Source organism: Lycium barbarum, chromosome 7 (assembly GCF_019175385.1).
Source record: "Lycium barbarum isolate Lr01 chromosome 7, ASM1917538v2, whole genome shotgun sequence".
In the NCBI taxonomy this organism is placed as follows: domain Eukaryota; kingdom Viridiplantae; phylum Streptophyta; class Magnoliopsida; order Solanales; family Solanaceae; genus Lycium; species Lycium barbarum.
In genome coordinates, this window is record NC_083343.1 from 134,059,195 (window position 1) to 134,078,919 (window position 19,725).

Genomic DNA, 19,725 nt, shown 5'->3' on the forward strand with positions numbered 1-19,725 from the left:
CCGCCCTTTTGCTTCACTCTTTCAACTTTCAAAGCATTCCATAATCACAATCCTATGGTATTTGTTATATTGAGCCAAATATATCAAAAGAAAAAAGATAGAAGAAGAAAAAATAGTGCAAAGCCATGAGTCCAATAACAAGAGCTAAGAAAATTAAACAAGAAGAAGAAAAAAGAGATGAATTTACTAGAATAAATGCTTTGTCACATAGGCTAAAAAATCTTGCAACTTTAAATGAGATCACTGATTTCACTCATCAATCTGATTCACTTCGTCGTAGTGTTAGATTACAGTATTCTGTGATTAGAACAATCATTGATGGTATATTTTTAACTTTTTTTTTTAACTATTCATGCAAGTGATTATACAAATTTTAAGGCTCTTTTTCTTATGGTTTCTTATGTTTTTTTGGTTCTTTGGGGTTTCTTGAAATGCAGGGAAAAAATGTGAAATTGGAGCTGCAGGATCAAATAAGTTCAACGTTGTGTTGAGTAGTGTTGATGACTTGTATCGCAATGGTATATTTTCTTGACTTTATTAGCTCTTTTATATATGTGTGTGACTGTGTGTAGATATGGATATATAAAGAAAAATATAGATATAATTCATGTGTCATACTCTCTAATTTAGAAATAATTTTACTTTAAACTTTTATTCTAAGCTTATGAGATGATTTATCCTCATACAAATGTTTTATGGCTTGTTTTAGACTACAAGTTTCAAAAGTTTCTCTCTTTCTAAAATTGGGATGGAGGCAGTAGTACAGTTTCAGTATCGATTTGAGATAGGAAGTGAAGCCTTTGAAACAACATAGTTCTTGACCCAAACATATTTGTAAGCCAAATTGTGATAATAGGCCAACAATTGCTTGTGTAAAATCCTCCATATGCCACAGTGCTTCGTTGCAGTTAGAACGTGCAGCTCTGTGGATTGCTAATGAAAAAATTAAGGATGGAATATGTTCTTATTATTAGTTTTCGCGTGATTTCACCTCTTTGTATTTGAATCTTGGGGGCAATAGATGCATTTTCATAATCCTAAATTGAGAACAAGACATGTCAATTAATATTCTATCACTTGACAAGAACATCTTGAATAGAAAGGGCCTATTCAAGGGATAAATCAGTAGTTTTTGACAGTGATGGTTGCATGTTAGTCTACATGCGCACACACTGGTGTAAAGGACCCAAACATTTCAAGAAAGCGTACATACAGTTGCGAAAGCCATTTTGTACATATACAAAAATTAAAAAATGTACTTTCAAATTTCAATTGTCTCATTTTCTTTGTCCTATTTTTGGTATAGTTCCAAAATAGGCTAAAATTTCTATTCTTCAATAAGTTAAAATGTTGGTTTGTTGCTTGAAGTACTACTCTCCAAGGCGAGCACCACTTTACCAATCTCCCTAAGCTATAAATGTGGTTTCTTAATGTGTTTATCTCGATATGAATCACACGTGAAATATTTGCAGATTTGCAGCAAAAGATTGTTGCTTTGTATTTTCCCCTTCTTTTCTCTTGGTAACGGTGAAATCAGCTAATAATGTATGATTTTACAGTTAAAAGGCCAAGAGAGCAAGTGGCGGATGCAGAGGCCTTACTGGGACTTACAAATACTGTGGTGGAATCTCTCGAATTACGTCCCAATTGTAGTATCTCGCCCTCTATGTTCGTATCGTGGTTGCTTAAAGGCTATGGTATACGAAAAGGATGTTCAAAGAATGCGACACAAAATTTAGTCATTGGAAAATCACAAAAAACTGTGAATTGGGAAAAGATCGGTGCTGATGCTTCACTCGTGTTTATGGAAGGAAAAGGTTGCAGGACAATGTAAGATTTTCATTCTTGGAATATTGAATTTGATGAGAGCATAGAAAATGTAATTTTGTTTAATTTCCTTTTGCTTTCGGCTCTTTCTCAGGCTTGGAGTTCTAAAAACTGAATTTAAGCCAAGGAAGCAGCCTGTAGTTTATAGCGGAGATCAAAAGCCTCAAGTTTATCGTTCTTATCCAAACAAGATTACAGTTTATAGGAAAAAGCCTCTGAGGAAGGTCTACCTTACTCGACCAAAATTGGTACGGTCATTTCCCTACTTTTAATTTTCTTTCCTCAAAGAACTTGAGTTATATATAGAGGAAAAAAGATGTCACAAGATTAGCAAAATAAATACTGCTCTAAAAGGCTAAGAGAGGGGATATTGTGTTTTTAGGGATGCGATGGGCATTACTACGTGGTAAAAGAGAACCATATGTTTGAAGTGTGGAGATGAACATCTTCTTTGGTGAATTATGATGATATTTGATGCATATATTCAACTCCCTGTCCGTCCAAGTTTGATTAGCACTTGTTAGCAAGGAAAGGAATGATTTGTGACAGATTCTTAATTCAGAGCGACTAGGAAATGTCTACCAAGTACGTGCTCGTATGTTAATTTTTGACCTTCAACATTAAAACTTTTGGCTTGAAATTATCAAAACAAAAAAGAAAAGGAATGCAAAACAGAGTCAACCCCAGCCAAATCTTCATCTAGTGGAATAAGATAATGTTCAAGCTGTTGAGATTTGTTAAACGGCAAAGGGCCAAATATACCCCTGTTTGGATGGGCTTATGCCTATAAGCTGTTTGCAGCTTATAAGCTAAAAAAAATAAGTTGGGGTAGTTTAACTTATTTTTTTTGGCTTATAAGTTGTTTTCAGCTTATAAGCTGCTTTAAATAAACTAAGTCAAATGGGTCCAATTATTTTTTTGAGCTTATTTTAAACACAAAATAACTTTAAGCTGGCCAGCCAAACACTAAAAAAAACTGAAAACAACTTATAAGCAACTTATAAGCCAATCCAAACGGGCTCTTAGACCCAAGATTCATTTATTTAACATGATATCAAAGCAGGACGCATCCCAATTCTCATTTCTGAAGTTGGGCCTTGTATTAAATTATCCACGCTCCAGATGTTCATACGTGGCCGTGGAGGGGGGTTGTGAAGAGTCCCACATCGGCCCTTTAAGGGATGGGTGGTCTCTTTAATATGGCTTGACAATCATCACCTCTTGAGCTAGATTTCGGGGTTGAGTTAGGCCCACGGTTCATAACAGAAACTATGTAAATGCTGGCCTCTGTATGTATGTTTAGGCTTTTGAAAATCCTTATAAACGCCCCAAGGCTCTATAGAAACGGCAAGGTTCGATGGCTCTCTTGGTGGTTGTTACTAAAGCTTATAGTTATTGTAGCATGGTCCATAATTTTAGCTTCCTTATGTGTTTCGGGGAAAAAAAAGAAGCTATTATAACAGTATGGTGATACATAGTTCAATGTATTATTGGTTTATGATGATATGAAGCATGCACTTTATACTGTTATTGCAAATCATTTTACATTGTTTGGTCAACAGGTTGCTGCTCAAACTGCCCAAGACAAACCTGATGTTAACAAGAATATGTCTACCATATCGGAGCTCTTAAAGGAGAAGAAAAGTGTCATGCTTGACGAACTGTTTTTCAGGAGAAAGTCCTTTGCTCATACTGTTGAGAATTTATTTGCACTTTCCTTTTTAGTACACGATGGGCAGGCTGCAATCTCCACTGATGAAACTGGTTCTCGCTTTCTATGCGAGCTAGGTAAAATGAGATGTTCTATTAAGACATTAGACTAAAAGCTATCATCCGTTCACTTGTAATTTTCTGTGATTCCTTTTTTATCTGTCATATGATGAATCCATTCTCCAGTTCAGCGCAGCAGTGCACATCGTGAAGCTGTACGCCACCAGTTTATCTTGAGATATGGTTACAATGATTGGAAGGTACACTAACATAAATTGGAAGACATGAATTAGGACATATTTCATTAAGTATCAAATTTTTATTTATTTCTGTCGAACTGGCAACTTCCTTCCTTCACGTAGATCTTGTATGTTGATCATATTAAACTTCATGCAGATGATGCAAGATTTAGTGCCTGAAGGAGAAGAGCAGAAGCACAGGGCATGAGGGCTTGTTCTAAATATGGCTCACCTCTAACCATGGCTGGAAGAAAAAAAAACTGTCAATTTTGTGCAATATCTAGCTGTGAAGTGAAGTGACATATTTATGTATAAGACGAATGGAAGCTGCTACTAGGTAAACGGCATGTTTTTGTATATAATCAAGCTCCGGAAACTGATCAAGATCTCTTTTGGGTAAATAGTATGCTTATATGTATATGTATCTGTTTTAAGCTGTGTAAGCTGATCCAGAAATTGTCCTGTTTATATGTAATACATTGTAAGCTGTGTAAGCTAATCAGCATCTAGTTTGGGTAAATGGCCAGTTTATATGTATATATAATACTAGTTTTCGTCGCACGTGTATCCCATGTTAATTAGTTCAAACTTTTTATTGAGACTGAGGGAGCATATAAGATTTAAAACATAATGGTTTTAAAAAAATGAGACAAAACCAACATTTTTTCCTCCAACGTACATAACCATTTCTTGATCACATTGTATATTTCTCGATAAACAAATCGATCAGAGTCATCCTCTTCATGTGTTCGTGAGCTAGTTCTAGAGTGACGAGAAAATGGGGGCACCTGCTAAGGTAGTTCCGGCGTCAACAATGAAAACATTGCCGGATACATATTCTGAAGAATCATGGATTAAGTACCTGACGACTGATGTTAAAGCCGGATCTGTCGTTCCAAGATTTCTCAGAGGAACGACTTTCAAAACAACAGTATGGAACCATTCTTTTTCCACAAGGCTCTCTGTTATCTCAGATTTGAAAACTCCCGGTGATATTGAGTTCACTCTGATATTGTCTACTCCCAATTCAATGGCCATCATCTGCCATTCATAGTTTTGAATAAATTAATTTACCATAACAGAGAAGAAGAAGAAGAAGAAGAAGAAGAAGAAGAACGGAATTACAGAGACACTGGCTAGCTACCTTCGTGACCATGTCAAGAGCCATCTTCGAAGAAGCGTAAGCAAGACTTCCTGGTAATAATCCTCGATTAAGGCCAAGAATTGAGGAGATATTAATAACAGATCCTCCGCCCTGCTTAGCACCGCGCATGCGTCTACAAACATATTTCGACACCAACCATGCCCCTTTGAGATTCGTCTTAAAGGTATGTTCCCATTCCTCCTCTGACAATTTCAGTGAAGAGCTCACACTACCTATACATATTAGTCACATTAAGTATCTGATTTACATGCTCAATAAAATTCCCTACACCAGAACCAGTGGGGTAGCCAGAATTTCATATGAGGGGATTAAAATTTTCTTTACTAGAATGACACAACAACAACAAAAAAAATTATTGGGATGGTGGGTGTCTGCAGACCTTACCCCTATCTTTGTGGGGTAGAGTGACACGGAGGCAAATTCAGGATTTCAATAGAATGGGTTCACCATTAGCTATGCGATTTTTTGATTTCTTTTGCCTTTGGTTTGTTGCAGCATAGCGCCTATGGGGGTTTTCGATTTCTTTTGCCTTTTGAGACTTGGGTAATTATAAATAAAGGAAAAAAATCATTAGATGTAATATAAAAAAGAAACATGTTTTTTATTTTTGGGTAATTAGAATTATAGAAAAAAAAAAGATTTAGGGCCCGTTTGGCCATAAATACCAAAAACGTTTTCACTTTTTTTGGAATTTTTGAAGTTGGAGTTGGAGTTGGAGTTGTGTTTGGCCATAGTTTTTGAAATTGTAGTTTTTGGTGAAATGTAGTGTAAAAAAGTGAAAAAAGTTGAAATTTTTTGAAAAACAAGTTTTTCTTGTTTTCAATATTCCGGAATACAACTCCGGAAAAAAGTGAATAATTTTTATGGCCAAACGCCCACTTAGAATAATATAAAAAGGAAAGTTAAAAAACTGCTTTAGAAAATAAAAGCATAAAATGTGTAGAAGCTCAGGTTCAATCCTGAGACCTTGAAGAAATATTCACAGCTTTTAACCGATGCTTAACCCAACCAGATTTTACCATATGTTCCTTCAGTTAATATTGGATATATGTTTAAAATTATACACATAATATATCGAGTTTATCCGAGTGATCATGTATTCACGTGAACCAAATTTTATATATAAATTCACCTATGGAGTGACACACCTAGCATTTAATCCCATGACCTAAAGCAAATTAGCGTGTAAGCAAGGTGGAAATGTATGTTCAATTATATTACCTCTAAGGCCGGCATTGTTAACCAAGGCATCGATATGTCCGAAGGCGTTCCAAGCTATTTGTACAGTGCCCTCAATGGTAGCACCGTCGGCTGTGATGTCGAGCTGGACGGGGATTGCACGGCGAGGCCCCTCTGAATTAATGAGGTTGCAGAGAGTTTTCAGTCTGTCGATACGACGAGCTGCAGCAACGATGCTGCAACCGGCTTTCGCCAAGTCGAGACAGAACTCTCGCCCAATTCCTGAGGACGCCCCTGTCACCATCACTACTTTTCCTCTCAGGTCTTTCCACGGCTCCATTGTTTTTATTCAGGTATGTATGCAACTACTAATAATGTGGTAATGCAGAGAGTTATATATGGAGCAGATCAGATACTAAGTTTTTGTTTTTGTTTTTGTTTTGAACAAGCAGATCAGAGATAAGTTGGTATAGGTTTATGCACATGAGGAATATAATATACCTGTACCAATTTATGTGACACATTTTTACTTTCTTTTTAATATGTCTAAAAAAAAATGTCATCTTTTTATATTTAGAAACAATTTAATTTTATGAGATGATATACACCCACATAAATATCTAATTTTTGTTTTGGACTACAAATTTTAAAAGTATTACACTTTTATCTTAAATTTCGTGCTTAGTCAAATGATGTCGCATAAATTGAGACGGAGGGAGTACAAGTTAATAAAGGACGAGGAGTTTATTGAGCTTTTTGGAGATTTTAATACTCAAGAAAACTGAAAGAGTGATGTGACCATGTGATGTTCATTAATACTTTGGGACTATCACTGTGATCTGACCACGTGAATGGAAAAAATATATATGAAATTTCCCCCTAATTCCAAAAGAAAAATGAATTTTACAAATAAATACAAGGAGAATCTGATAAGGAAAGATTCTTAGCTTGAAATAAATAAATAAAATATCATAGAAATCGAAAAAAGGCTATGAGTTGTCTCATGTTAACCTGAATATTCAGCTTCTAAGGCTCCTATGTTAACGGAATTGTGTTGACTTAAAAGCGTTGGCAGACGGGTGAATTTAATTTTGTTAAGACGGACAAAGTGATCTAAATCGCAAAATGGGAAGCTCTTGAAAATCTTCCAACGTTTGATCGTCTAAGAAAAGGTGCACCTACTGAAGTTGATATACATGATCTTGGTTTTCAAGAAAGGAAGAACTCGCTCGAAAGGCTTGTGAGAGTTGCGGATGAGGATAATGAGAAGTTCTTGTTGAAACTCAGGGACAGATTTGACAGGTAAGTAAATGAATTTTTTTCTCTCTGTATGTGTCTGGTTTTTTCCCTTCTTTGGGTTGTATTGTTGTCATCGGGATCTGGGGTTTTGTTTAGATTCTCATTCTTCAAAACTTCTTCTAACGCGATCTCCTGTCTATGCCACGAATTGTATTTAAGTAGGAAGCAACGCCAATAAGCTAAGTTGCGTGGACTCTCCGTTTTTGGTGCCGTTCCCGTCTCAATACGGGGGGATACGGGTGCAAGAGTGGGATACCTACGGGATACGACCCATCAACTTCAGATATTTTGACCGGAGTCCATTGACAAATTTGAGGAAAAAATTTAGATTTTGATTTCTCAAAATTAAAGATAAAACGGATTTAAGATAAGGGAAATGACATGCCTTCAATATTAATGGTACTTTTGTCTCATTTTTGTTGCTTCATGTTTCAGAGAAGCCAAGAATTCAAGGATGTATTTCTGAGTTCGGATGGTAAACAGTAGCAACGATATAGATGAAGAGTTGCTGGAAGGCCTTGAATGGCTTTATTTTTCTCTTTTGAAGGAAGAACTAAGATGTGATCTATTTTCTATAATTTTGAATTTTCTCAGCCGAATCCTGGCACCTATATCCATACCTGGATATGCACCCGCGAATCTTAAAATTTAGATTTTACCGAATCCGACACTCAGATCCGTACCCGTAGTGGATATCCGCACCCGAGTCGGAGCAACTTAGCTAATAAGTAAGCTGCATCACTCTCCCCCCCCCCCCCCCCCCACCCAAAATCACATGATACTCTGCCATATCATAATGTAGACCCACAAATGGGGTCTAGGGAGGGTGGGCAGTGGTGGAGCTAGGAATTTGGTAAAGAGTGCAAATTTTCTTCTTACTTATGTTTAAGGGTGTGCAAAATTAAATATATACTCATAATAATTAACATTTAACCTATGTATACCACGTAATTTTCCGGCGAAGGGTGTGCACCTGACCGTTCTTTGCCTAAGGTGACTCCACCCATGAGGGTGGGTGTAGACCCAAACCTTACCCCTACCTTTGTGGGGGTAGAGTGACACACCTAGCAGTTAATCCTATGACCTAAAGCAAATCTAAAATAAAATATATTCAAAGGAGGAGTGGAACCATACCTTAAACACAAATCTAAGAGGGGCATGGTTGGTGTCTAAATATGTTTGTAAACGTATGCGCGATGCTAAACAGGATAGAGGATCTGTTATTAATATCTCTTCAATGGCTGGTCTGAATCGAGTAGTAATACCCGGGGGTCTTGCCTACGCTTCTTCAAAGATGGCTCTTGACATGATCTCTAAGGTACGTACATACAGACGGCTCAAAATATAAACAAGTAAATACATTAAGAAGTTAAGAGAATTCTCATACAATATCAGTGGCGGCTCAATAGAAATAATGGCCTAGAACAAAACTTTAGTGAGAGACCTTAAAAAAATAATTTAGAATCAAACTTGTTGTATATTTCTATTTCAAGTGAAAAGGGGGCTTGATCTACCATGCATAAGAAGTAATCTAACTGTAAGAGATCTTTCAAGTGACTTTATGGTTTCATAATAACCATTCTCATCAAATTGCTTCATTATATATATTGCCCGTTTATTATGAAATTCAAGTTCTATATCATCAAATTAATTGATTGATTGTCCATTCCTTCTCCATTATGGTAAAGTATATTTGCATTTATTCAAATATATTTCAGATGATGGCAGTTGAATTGGGAGTACACAAGAATACAAGATCAGGGTGAACTCAATATCACCAGGTGTTTTCAAATCTGAGATAACAGAGGGTCTTGTCAAACAGGAATGGTTCCATAATGCTATTTCCAAAACCGTTCCTCTGGGATTTATTGGACAGACAGATCCCGGTTTAACGTCAATCATCCGGTACTTAATCCATGATTCCTCGGAATATGTTACGGGCAATATTTTCATCGTTGATGCCGGGGCTACCTTAACTGGTGTCCCGATTTTCACATCGCTATTGTAGAGCTAAGATGAAGAGATAAAAGTTGAATCTGATCCATCTGTTGAGAAATATACAATTGTGTGCACAAGATATGGACATGTTAGAAAAAAAAAATTAGTCCCTCCGTCTCAATTCCAAATTCAACATTCTACATGACAAGTTTAAGACCACAAGATTAAAAAATCTCCCTTTATTTTTTCAGTCAAATTAGGACACTTAAATTGGGGGAGTGAGGGAGTTAGAATGTTTGTTTTGTCTCATTGTATTATAATATTGTTCAATTTCTCAAAGTGAGCAAAATACAACTGAGAATTTAGTATTACCTTCGGCTATATGGTGATCTAATGCAACCACAATATATATCTTAAACCTGAAACACGAGAAAGAGAAACTATACTGGTTGTTTTCCAAGCTATCTCTCATAAAACTGAAGTAGCCTGATATAATGAAAGCATACTTGATTAGTTGTTTGGAATTCTAAACCAACTCAATCTTGGATCCTTTCCAAATATTATCAAGTACTTATTTACAGTAATATTTACGAATTGAAAATAATTTTAGTAACCATACTTTATTTAAATTTCATGGAAAATCTAACATTCTCTGACTTAGATGAGATCACATACTACTAATTCATGTTATGTTGAAGGAAAGTTATAGCAGGAGTAAGCACAAAGTAGTATTATGCAAGAATCATGGATGTTCTTGATTCAAGTAGGAGCAACACTGAATTAAATGGAAACAAAGATAAATCGCAACTAATACATGATTTTCATAAAAGAGACTCCTGCTGACAACAATTTGAGATTAAAGGCGATGAACTATTCATGATGCTCCGACAAGATAAAGCAAGCCCAAAAATGAAAAGATGCTCTGTCATGGAAAAACTTTATGGCGTGTGAGATATGCCATGTCATACTTGTGTGAGGGTCTCTATTAATGGTCTATTAATGGACAAGTGCACATTTATGGGTCCCACTCCATTTTAACTTTTTCCTCTCTTCACCCACTTTCTTCAATTCACCCTCGTAACCCTCCAGCCATAACTTATTACTCCACTTACTAATCTCTCTTTGCCTAAGCTTGACAAAAATAATGTTAGTTTTTTAGTTTGTTTACACAAGCCTTTTAATTATATTAATTAAATAGCAAAACAAGACACAGTGGAAAAGACAACTTAATGTCTTGAAATTAGTTTTTCCGTATTTAATTAATTAATTAAAGTCATTCACAAGAAGAAGATAATGATAAAAATAAGAATGTCGAATTTTAATTATTAAGTTACATCTGTGCAACAATAAACATTCATTAAAGTAACTTTTTCGTTATTTCACTAACACAGTGCACAAAAATAACATTATACCAAGTAGGAGTATATAAAGGAAATCGATAACTCATAACCAAATTGATAAATTGAGCTAGCTGAAATAATAATAATTTATTGGTTTTGATAATGAGGAAAAAAAATTAATCGTAATTTGATTTAAACTTGAAAAAGGTCAAACTAAAACAAACCAACCTAACATTACATATATATTCAGTTTTTAAAATTACTATATATTAAATATTTATTATAATCTACTTTGTAAAAATCTTTTTTTTTTTCACTTTGTCATAGTTTTTGTTTCTTAACATTTTTAACACCATATTTGACCTTGCAATTTTATCCCTGCGCGCGCGCGTCTCTCTCTCATATATTAATTTAAATGAATCCATTACACCTATGATGTTTTTGTTATCCTTGACAAAAATTTATTCATTTTTAATCAAGTTTCTTATGGTATTGTAAATTTAGTTCTGTGTGTAATTGATTAACATGAACTGGAGTAGATATGATAGTATGGCAGTTGCATCATATTTCACAAAAAGCAAATTAATTTTGTTATAAAATATTTCACATCGAATCAACAAAAAATAAAAACCCAAAAAAGCAATAAAACTCGATTTTATAGATATAAAACACCGACACAATTGATTTGATTTAATAAATAAAAAAATTCAAATCAATCAGATTTATTTACACGTACCAAGCATCATATGAACAATATAAATATATACATGAATATAGAAAGAATTGGGTGAAGAAAAAAAATTATGACAGAAAACTGATTTAGAAAATAAAACAATGAGAGTAAAATACATAGCGAAGATGAATGCTGATGGTGAAAGCTGAGGTTGGAGAGAGAATTAGCACTAGGAATGAGAAGGGGTCATAGAAGTGGGACCTATATATTGTTTTAATAAAAAACTACCCTCACATGCCAAGTAATATTTATGCCTCACCCACCATAAAATTTTTCGTCTATGAGAGTCAAAAGTTGAGAACTAATTGACCTTCCAAAGTCCATAGAAGCCAAAAGAGGAAAAAAAAAAAAGTGTAAATCAATAAGGGTTCACACTAGGGGTGTACATGGACCGGGTTGGTTCGGATTTCTTAAATACCAAACTAAACCAATTGCGTCTGGTTTTTAAATTTATACACCAAACCAAACCAATAAAATTCGATTTTTTCAACCTCAGGTTTTCTCGGGTTATTCGGGTTTTTTTTTTCTCGGAATAATCTTGATACAAAACATATAAATTTTACGTCAAATATTTCTTTAATCCTAGTAAGATACAACTATGTAATTAAGGTGTTTCATAAGAAAATAACATAAAATGTGAGAAGAGGGATGACATTGTATTAAATATTCAACAAAAGATAATAAAATCGGTTAAAATAAATATTGCTAATTAATAAGCCATAAAGAAAATGACCATAATCTAAAAATACTAAGTCATGCTAAAATAAGTACGGCTAATAAGTATTAATTACATGACAAGAAAAAAAAAACTTAAGTGCTGTATTTTCACTCTCTAAACCAATTATGCAAAACTAAAGAATAAATATCCAACATTATTGTCATTTCTATAGGTAAATTGAAATTCTTTTGTTAGTATTAGTGTTGAGTTGGTTTTGGTTTGGACTTTATATGAGTTACTAACATCCATAGGATATAAAACTTATTCACATTCAAAATCCTAAGTTCAAACATGAATAATATGACAATAGATGAAAAACTATGAAAAGAATTAAGAAATATTTATAAATTACATTACAAATAAATATTTTTATGTATAAAATATTTTAAAAATTGAATACATGTAATGTCGGGTTGGTTTGGTTCGGTTTGACTTTTTTTAGCTAAAACCAAACCAAACCAATTATGATCGGGTTTTTTTTCCAACACCAAACCAAACCACCAGTCGAGATTTTTTCTCGGTTTGACTTAATTTATCGGTTTGGTGCGGTTTATCGTTTACTTTGTACACCCCTAGTTCACACACTCGAGATAAAGTGAAATTCAATCTTTGTGTTATGGTCTAATAGGCTTATTTTGCACTTATATTCGGTGGTAATTAGGTCAGTGTTACAGTTAAAGTATCTTAATGAAAAAAAATTGACAAGTTTAAAAGTATATTTATGTATTGGTCGGAATCTTTACACATTGCCAACTAGATTCACTATTTACTTTTTCTAGCCAGTATATATATAGATTACGCTGCGATTATACGCAAATTATATACTTATAAATTAATATAGGGAAAAGGTGCAAATATACTTTTCAACTTTGCGATTTAGAGCAGTTATACTCCTCGTTAAAAAAGTGGTGTTTATATACTAATATACATACCCTTGCAGTTACAAAATGATGCAAATATACCCTTTTCACTGACGGGATTTTAAAAAAAATCATTTAGGTTATTTTTTAATTAAAAAAAAGGCCACGTGACTTTTTTTTAAAAAAAGTCTACCTATATTTTTTTAGTAGATATTTTTTTTCTAAAGCCACATGGTATTTTTTTTTCCTGGTGTGTCGGGTCTGGTAAGTTTAAAAAAATATCTCCGTGACTTTTAAAAAATAAGTCTGCCCATTTTTTTAAACGAATCAGACCAGACCCACAAAAAAAAAATTACTATGTGGCTTTAGAAAAGTATGTCTATTAAAAAAAATGGGTAGACTTTTTTTTTAAACTCATGTGGCATTTTTTAAATTAAAAAATCACCTAAATGATTTTTTTTTTTAAATCCCGTTAGCAAAAAAGGTATATTTGCACCATTTTGTAACTGCAGGGGTATATTTGCACCATTTTGTAATGGCAGGGGTATATATACACCACTTTTGTAATGAGGGGTATATCTGCTCTAAATCGCAAAGTTGAGGGATATATTTGCACCTTTGCCCATTATATATATATATATATATCAGCCAATTATTTTTAATTTAAATGGTTAGGTGAACATAGTTTTAATTTATTCCTCAATTCATTACTAACATTATTCGCTAATGGTTTGGCCTATTTTATTCCTTCAATAATGGCAGATCTTGTCAAGTTAACAAGGCTATTGTTATTTAAGAAAGTAATTACCAGATTTAGATCAGAATAAAAGAGGCCATATGCTTGGCGGCTTCATGCACTATTATATGGCCTCCAGTTAATAGAGCTGCTTATTATATGTACAGATGGATTAAAACTTGATTTGTTCTCTTTTAATTAATTCACTTATAATAATCAAGAGAATATATTCCTCACTATTTTGACATTATTATTACTGTAATCTCAATTATGTTGTTTGTTAGAAAGCCAATAAAGATTTTTTTTTTTTAGAAAAATATACTCCTACGTACTTTATATTACTCCATTATACCAAGAGATTGTATTAGTCTAATATATATCTAACTCCGTTTTTATAATGTTGCTCAGCTAACATTGTCTGGAGTTGAATTTTTAATTGGTTTGCATGTTCATCTGATCACTTCCTGACGTGGAAACTGGTTGTTTATAGGTCAAAACTCATGAAAGCTTTCATTGTCATTATGTGAATAACTTTAAATTTGGTAATTGATTAAAATATATCACGGTTCTTTTTTAACTCATTCTTCATCGATCTGTTTTTCAACATAATACATAATTTAAAAATTATTACCAGTTTTGTCTTTAATGAAAACTTTTTCCCAATTGTCAGATAAGTATTTTTTAATAATATATAATTAAAAAATACTCCCTCAACTTTGTGATTTAGAGCAGATATACCCCTCCTTAAAAACAGTGCACATATACCTTCTACCGTTACATAACTGACTCAAACATACCCTTTTCGTTGGTAATTTAAAAAAAAAATCATTTAGATTGTTTTTCAATTAAAAAAAGTGCCACGTGGTAATTTTTTTTCATGGTCGGTGGGGTCTGGTTTATTTAAAAAAATGGGTAGATTTATTTTTTTAAAAGCTACGTTATAATTATTTCCTAGTGGGTGGTATCTGGTTCGTTTAAAAAATGGGTAGACATATTTTTTTAAGCCACATGGTAATTTTCTTTTTCTGATGGGTGGGTTTTGGTTCGTGTAAAAAAGTGGGTAGACTTATTATTTTAAGTCACAGAGATATTTTTTTAAACGAACCAGACAACCCACTAGAAAAAAATTGCCTCGTGGCTTTATAAAAATAAATCTACTAAAAAAAATGGGTAGAGTAATTATTTTAAAGCCCCGTGATATTTTTTTTAATTAAAAAATAAGCTAAACGATCTTTTAAACAAAATTTATCAGTGAAAAGGATATATTGCACCATTTATGTAACAGCAAGGGTATATATGCGCTACTTTTTAAAGAGGGGTATATTTGCTCTAAATCCCAAACGGAGAAAATTTTAAAAAAGCATGTCTCGCTTATTACACTTTATGGATTCTCTCTTCTTTTGTTAATATTAGAAAACGAATAAATAATGAAATAAGTCTAATACGGTGCCTTTTTTCTCAACCTAAACTAGAAGCTTATATTTTTTTCTTTAATTCTTTTTATGGACTCTCTCTTCTTTTGCTAATATTAGAAAAAGAATAAATAATGAAATAAGTCTAATACGGTGCCTTTTTTTCTTTTTTCTTTTTAAATCCACTCACCTAGGTTATCAACCTATGGTGATGGGGGGTTTGGCCGGACCCCTACTTGTCCATATATTTAACCAAAAGAAGACACTGAGGAGGACGTAAACCTTAGCCTCTATGATACAGTGAAGAATGAGATTAGACATCCTGAAAAAGCTAGCAAGCAAGTAGAAGATGATATCAAGAAAGGACTGCTTTCCTGAGTTACATATGAAAAAGAAAGTGTTGAAAGCAAAAACTAAGAACCACATATTACAGTAGCTAAGTTTAGTCATTGTCAAAAGTGTAGTGCCCTTTTTTGGTCTTAATTCTGAAATGAGCAAAGCCCCTTTGTTCATTCTTCATTAAAGCTTTAACTTCATGTGGTAAAGATATAGCTTGAGTGAAGAATTTATCCCTTCTGTCAGCAAGTCCCATATTAGCAAGATGATCAGCAACAAAATTGGCTTCTCTAAAGCAGTGTTGAGCAATAATCCTTCCTTGTGACATAGTCTGCCTGATCTTCCGGATTTGATCTCTCAACACAATTGGAGTATTATATGTCCCATTGATCATGTGAATGACCATTTGAGAATCTGATTCAATCACAAAGTCGTGAAAGCCATGATCATTACACCATTGCAGTCCTTTCAAGATAGCCAAACATTCAGCAACATTGTTACTAGTAGTGCCAAAGTAAGAATGAAAGGCCATCACCAGCTGTCCATTGGAGCCTCTGAGGATGCCACCACCTGCTGCCTCTCCCGGGTTGCCTTTACAACAACCATCAGTGTTTAGTTTCATAGTGAGGTGATTAGGCTTGGCCCATCTAACAACCTTGATATCAATAGCTTGTTTAATAGTTTCAACCTGATCCCACAACTCTAGCCAAATTGGCTTGAGATTCAGAGATGGTATCTGGCTGTTAATAATGAGATAAGCAAGCCAAGTAACTTGATTAATGATCCTGTTATAGGAGATTGGGATATTCTCATATCTGAAAGCACATCTTGTCTTCCAAATTTCCCAACAGATCAAAATAGGAGTACATTGTAAGAGAAGTTCATGAAGTTTGTTTTTTGGTTTAGTCAACCACCACTGGAGAATCAAGGATCTAGCATTAATCCTTTTGTACGGAATGCCACAAGTGTTACAGAAATATTCCCAAACCTTGGCAGTCTCACTATGACAAAAAAAAGTGTTCAATAGTTTCCAGTTTGAAAGTTTTGCAACAACAACATCTAGAAGGTCCATTGACACCAAATTTCACAATTTTCTCATCTGTAGGTAGCCTGGAATGTAACAATCTGAGCATGAAGAAGGAAACTTTAAATGGAAGCTTACAGTGCCATGTTTTCGCTGCTGAAAGTGTGTAGTTTCTCCTTGGTCTAAGTAGATCCCAAGCAAATTTACAAGTAAATCTACCACTGGGATCAGGTAGCCAAACTGGATAATCATCCTTGTCTGGTTCAATGCCAATCTTGGCAATATGTTGCCAAATATGATCAGGCAATAGATTGGAAAGAGTAAGAGTGTTCCATTTGCCATCATATATAAATTCAGAGACCCTCACTCTCTTTGCTCTGTATTCAGTAGGTAAAAGGTAAGCAATGGGTCCAAGTCCTGTCCAATTGTCCCACCAAAAGGATAGGTTGCCTTGGCCAACTTTCCATAATACATGCTGTTCACATCTGGCCCTGATGTCAGTGAGCCTTTTCCCCTGGTGCCTTTTTTTCTCAACCTAAACTAGAAGCTTATATTTTTTTCTTTAATTATTTTTATTAGTTAGGGTAGGGGGAGTGAAAATAGGGGAAGATATTATAAAGTGGGAATCGAATCCCACCAACAAGGTGAAAGTTAAGATAGCCAACAAACTAAGCTGTTAAGATCCAATCTAAAGTAGAAGCAGATTAGCACGGAACGACTTTTGTTAATACCATTATTTATAATAATACTTCACTTCTTTTCTAAAAAGATAGAAGAATTAATTCTTAGCGCGCCATATAGCTTCTTCAACATCACATGGACATACACTTTACAGGTTTATGAAGGTTTATCTTTATCAAGTTCAGATGCATTATGAATTTGAATGAATAATGATAGTATGCCAATTTGACCACTGTTACTATATAAAACGATTTCTTCCACTTGTGGATCGATAGTCCCCTAACTGAATCTTATTTGTGGTGACCTTTCAATGTCACCACTAAATGTAATCCATGTCTTCTCCATGAGTGTGTGATTGATCATTTCTTGTTAACCAGATGGCCTCTTTTACAGTATTTAGACTCCAAAAACTCCTTAAACAAAGAGCTATTAATTTGTTCTACAATCCCACCAATTCTTTGCTGCAAAAGCATCACAAAACTTAACAATGATCCGAATACAACACCAACTGATCGATCTGATTGGCTCTCGTTCTTATTTGACAGAAGGTGAAAAGCACAAAATCCTTCTATTGTGGGGGAAGTGTAGGGTTTTCCAAGTTTTCCGCCAATCGTATTTTCTCATCTTTATTTCACCATAAAAAACTAGCTAAATTTTTTCCATATGATCTCTAGTATGGGAGGCTGAACAACATAGAAGATATGAAGGATACTAAATGTTACGCTCTATATATACAAAATTGATCTCATTAACATATTTTAATAAACTTATTAGTTATAGAAAATTGTTATTTAAGGATAAGAAATATTACGGTCTATACAAACATTGGATCAACCACACAATGATGTACGATACAATACTGTACTAAATGATACATGATGGGATGACAGGAAAGACTATCCGAACAATCTGTAAATAAACTCTTAATTCTATGTACTTACAACGACTCAAGCTAATCATCTAACCAATGACAAGTAAAAAAAATTCTTCTATTCATCTCTTAGAACTTGTTTCTATACCAAAAAATACCTTTCTCTTGAGATCCTTCATCCTTTTCCACATAAATGCACAAGTTTAAATCTCTCCACACTGCCTTTAAAATCGGGGTACCATCAAATTTGTAGTATTCTCCTAGTAATGGCTTCATAGCTTTAGTTGCCTCAATTGCATGATAATGTGGCATAGTTGGAAACAAATGATGCAAAACATGAGTAAGTGTTGCACTGTGGAAGATCTTATTTAGCATTCCAAAATCTCTGTCTACAGAAGCTAGGCCTCCTCTTAACCAATCCCACTCCGATGACTCATAATGTGGCAATGAAGAGTGAGTATGGTTCAAAAATGTGATTAACAGTATAAAGCCGTTTGTAATTTGGAGGGGGACCCCATAGATGCATGCAACCCAAGCTAGGCCTCGTGCAAAAGCAACGCGAGACAACACATAAGTAGTTGCAATCACACCTACATCTGACATGTATATCTGTAGCCTCTCACGATCACTATATATCGGGCTGTATGGATAAAAGTGACATGCAAAGCGATCATAAGGTCTACCTAAGGCATTGCAGGCCAAGTACAAAGGCCAGCCAAGAGTAAAGGTGCTGGAAAGTGCGATCACTCGTCCTAGTGGATTGTTCAAATATTTGGAGTACCATCTTAGATCGGATTTAAGCTTAGGCACGTACACTTCCTCATGCTCAAGGGAACCAGTGTTGGAGTGGTGACGGCGATGACTATACTTCCATGAGAAGTACGGCGTTAAAAGTGCAGAATGGAGGATAAAACCAACAATATCATTTATCCAAGGGTATTTACTGAAGGCCTGGTGACCACATTCATGGGCAATCACCCATATTCCAACGCAAACACAACCTTGAATGAACCAGTAAGCAGACCACGCTAGGTAACAATACGGGGATTGAAGGACGTGGATGTAAGTGGTGGCAATATAGTAGAAGATGTAGACCAATATGAGATCCTGAACAAGATAGGAGAAGGAGCGAAAGAGAGATCGTTGAAAGCAGTGAGGAGGGATGGCCTTCTTGATGTCACCAAGTGTAAAAGGGGGCTTTGAAATTGGCACTCTTTGGAGAGGATTTCTCTTTTGTTCAGTTCTAGTTGTTGTATTAGACATATTGCCAACTCCTCCCATTTTTGTTCTACTGCCTCTTCAATCCTAACTGCAACAATTAAGTTTAATCTGCTTCAAATCATGGTTCATCTATTGTAATTCTGAACATATGGTTTAGTTTTTTGTTCTCCAAATAGCTTGTGAAGTTTCAGATAGAAATTCTGATTACTGATGGGGTTTGAATTTGAATCCTCCACTTAAACTATGCTTTCCATTAAAACAATAACACAACACCTTTTCTACTTATAAATTAAGCACATTAAAAAAACACCAAATCAAACCTCCTACGTTAGTAAATAAAACAGGAATAAGCCATTACCTGAAAGCTGGAGATTTCTCCAAGTTTTGAAAATGGTGGTAAATAAAGATATATTTTTGGTTTAAAACAAAAGAAAGC

At 34.5% G+C, this 19,725-nt stretch overlaps 4 protein-coding genes and 1 pseudogene across 4 annotated transcripts; 2 read left to right on the forward strand and 3 right to left on the reverse strand.

Moving 5' to 3' along the window:
- LOC132602709 (non-structural maintenance of chromosomes element 4 homolog B-like) lies at positions 1-4,328 on the forward strand. Its single transcript, XM_060315491.1, has 7 exons — positions 1-321; positions 438-518; positions 1,560-1,830; positions 1,922-2,075; positions 3,390-3,615; positions 3,724-3,797; positions 3,934-4,328. The coding sequence occupies exons 1-7, from the start codon at positions 126-128 to the stop codon at positions 3,982-3,984; spliced, it is 1,053 nt and encodes a 350-aa protein (XP_060171474.1). The 5' UTR covers positions 1-125; the 3' UTR covers positions 3,985-4,328.
- A 107-nt stretch (positions 4,329-4,435) lies between these two features.
- Positions 4,436-6,526, reverse strand: LOC132602711 (uncharacterized). The gene is made up of 3 exons (XM_060315492.1): positions 6,163-6,526; positions 4,921-5,153; positions 4,436-4,817 (listed from the first exon to the last, which is right to left on the reverse strand). The coding sequence occupies exons 1-3, from the start codon at positions 6,458-6,460 to the stop codon at positions 4,539-4,541; spliced, it is 810 nt and encodes a 269-aa protein (XP_060171475.1). The 5' UTR covers positions 6,461-6,526; the 3' UTR covers positions 4,436-4,538.
- Positions 6,527-8,593: 2,067 nt separating this feature from the next.
- LOC132602712 (tropinone reductase homolog At2g29150-like) lies at positions 8,594-9,574 on the forward strand (annotated as a pseudogene).
- Positions 9,575-15,598: 6,024 nt separating this feature from the next.
- On the reverse strand, positions 15,599-17,670 carry LOC132602004 (uncharacterized). Its single transcript, XM_060315037.1, has 3 exons — positions 17,572-17,670; positions 16,655-17,051; positions 15,599-16,551 (listed from the first exon to the last, which is right to left on the reverse strand). Exons 1-3 carry the CDS (start codon positions 17,668-17,670, stop codon positions 15,599-15,601), a joined length of 1,449 nt encoding a protein of 482 aa, XP_060171020.1.
- A 527-nt stretch (positions 17,671-18,197) lies between these two features.
- LOC132602713 (delta(12)-acyl-lipid-desaturase-like) lies at positions 18,198-19,453 on the reverse strand. Its single transcript, XM_060315493.1, has one exon. It carries the CDS (start codon positions 19,347-19,349, stop codon positions 18,198-18,200), a length of 1,152 nt encoding a protein of 383 aa, XP_060171476.1. The 5' UTR covers positions 19,350-19,453.
- Between the last annotated feature and the right edge of the window lie 272 nt (positions 19,454-19,725).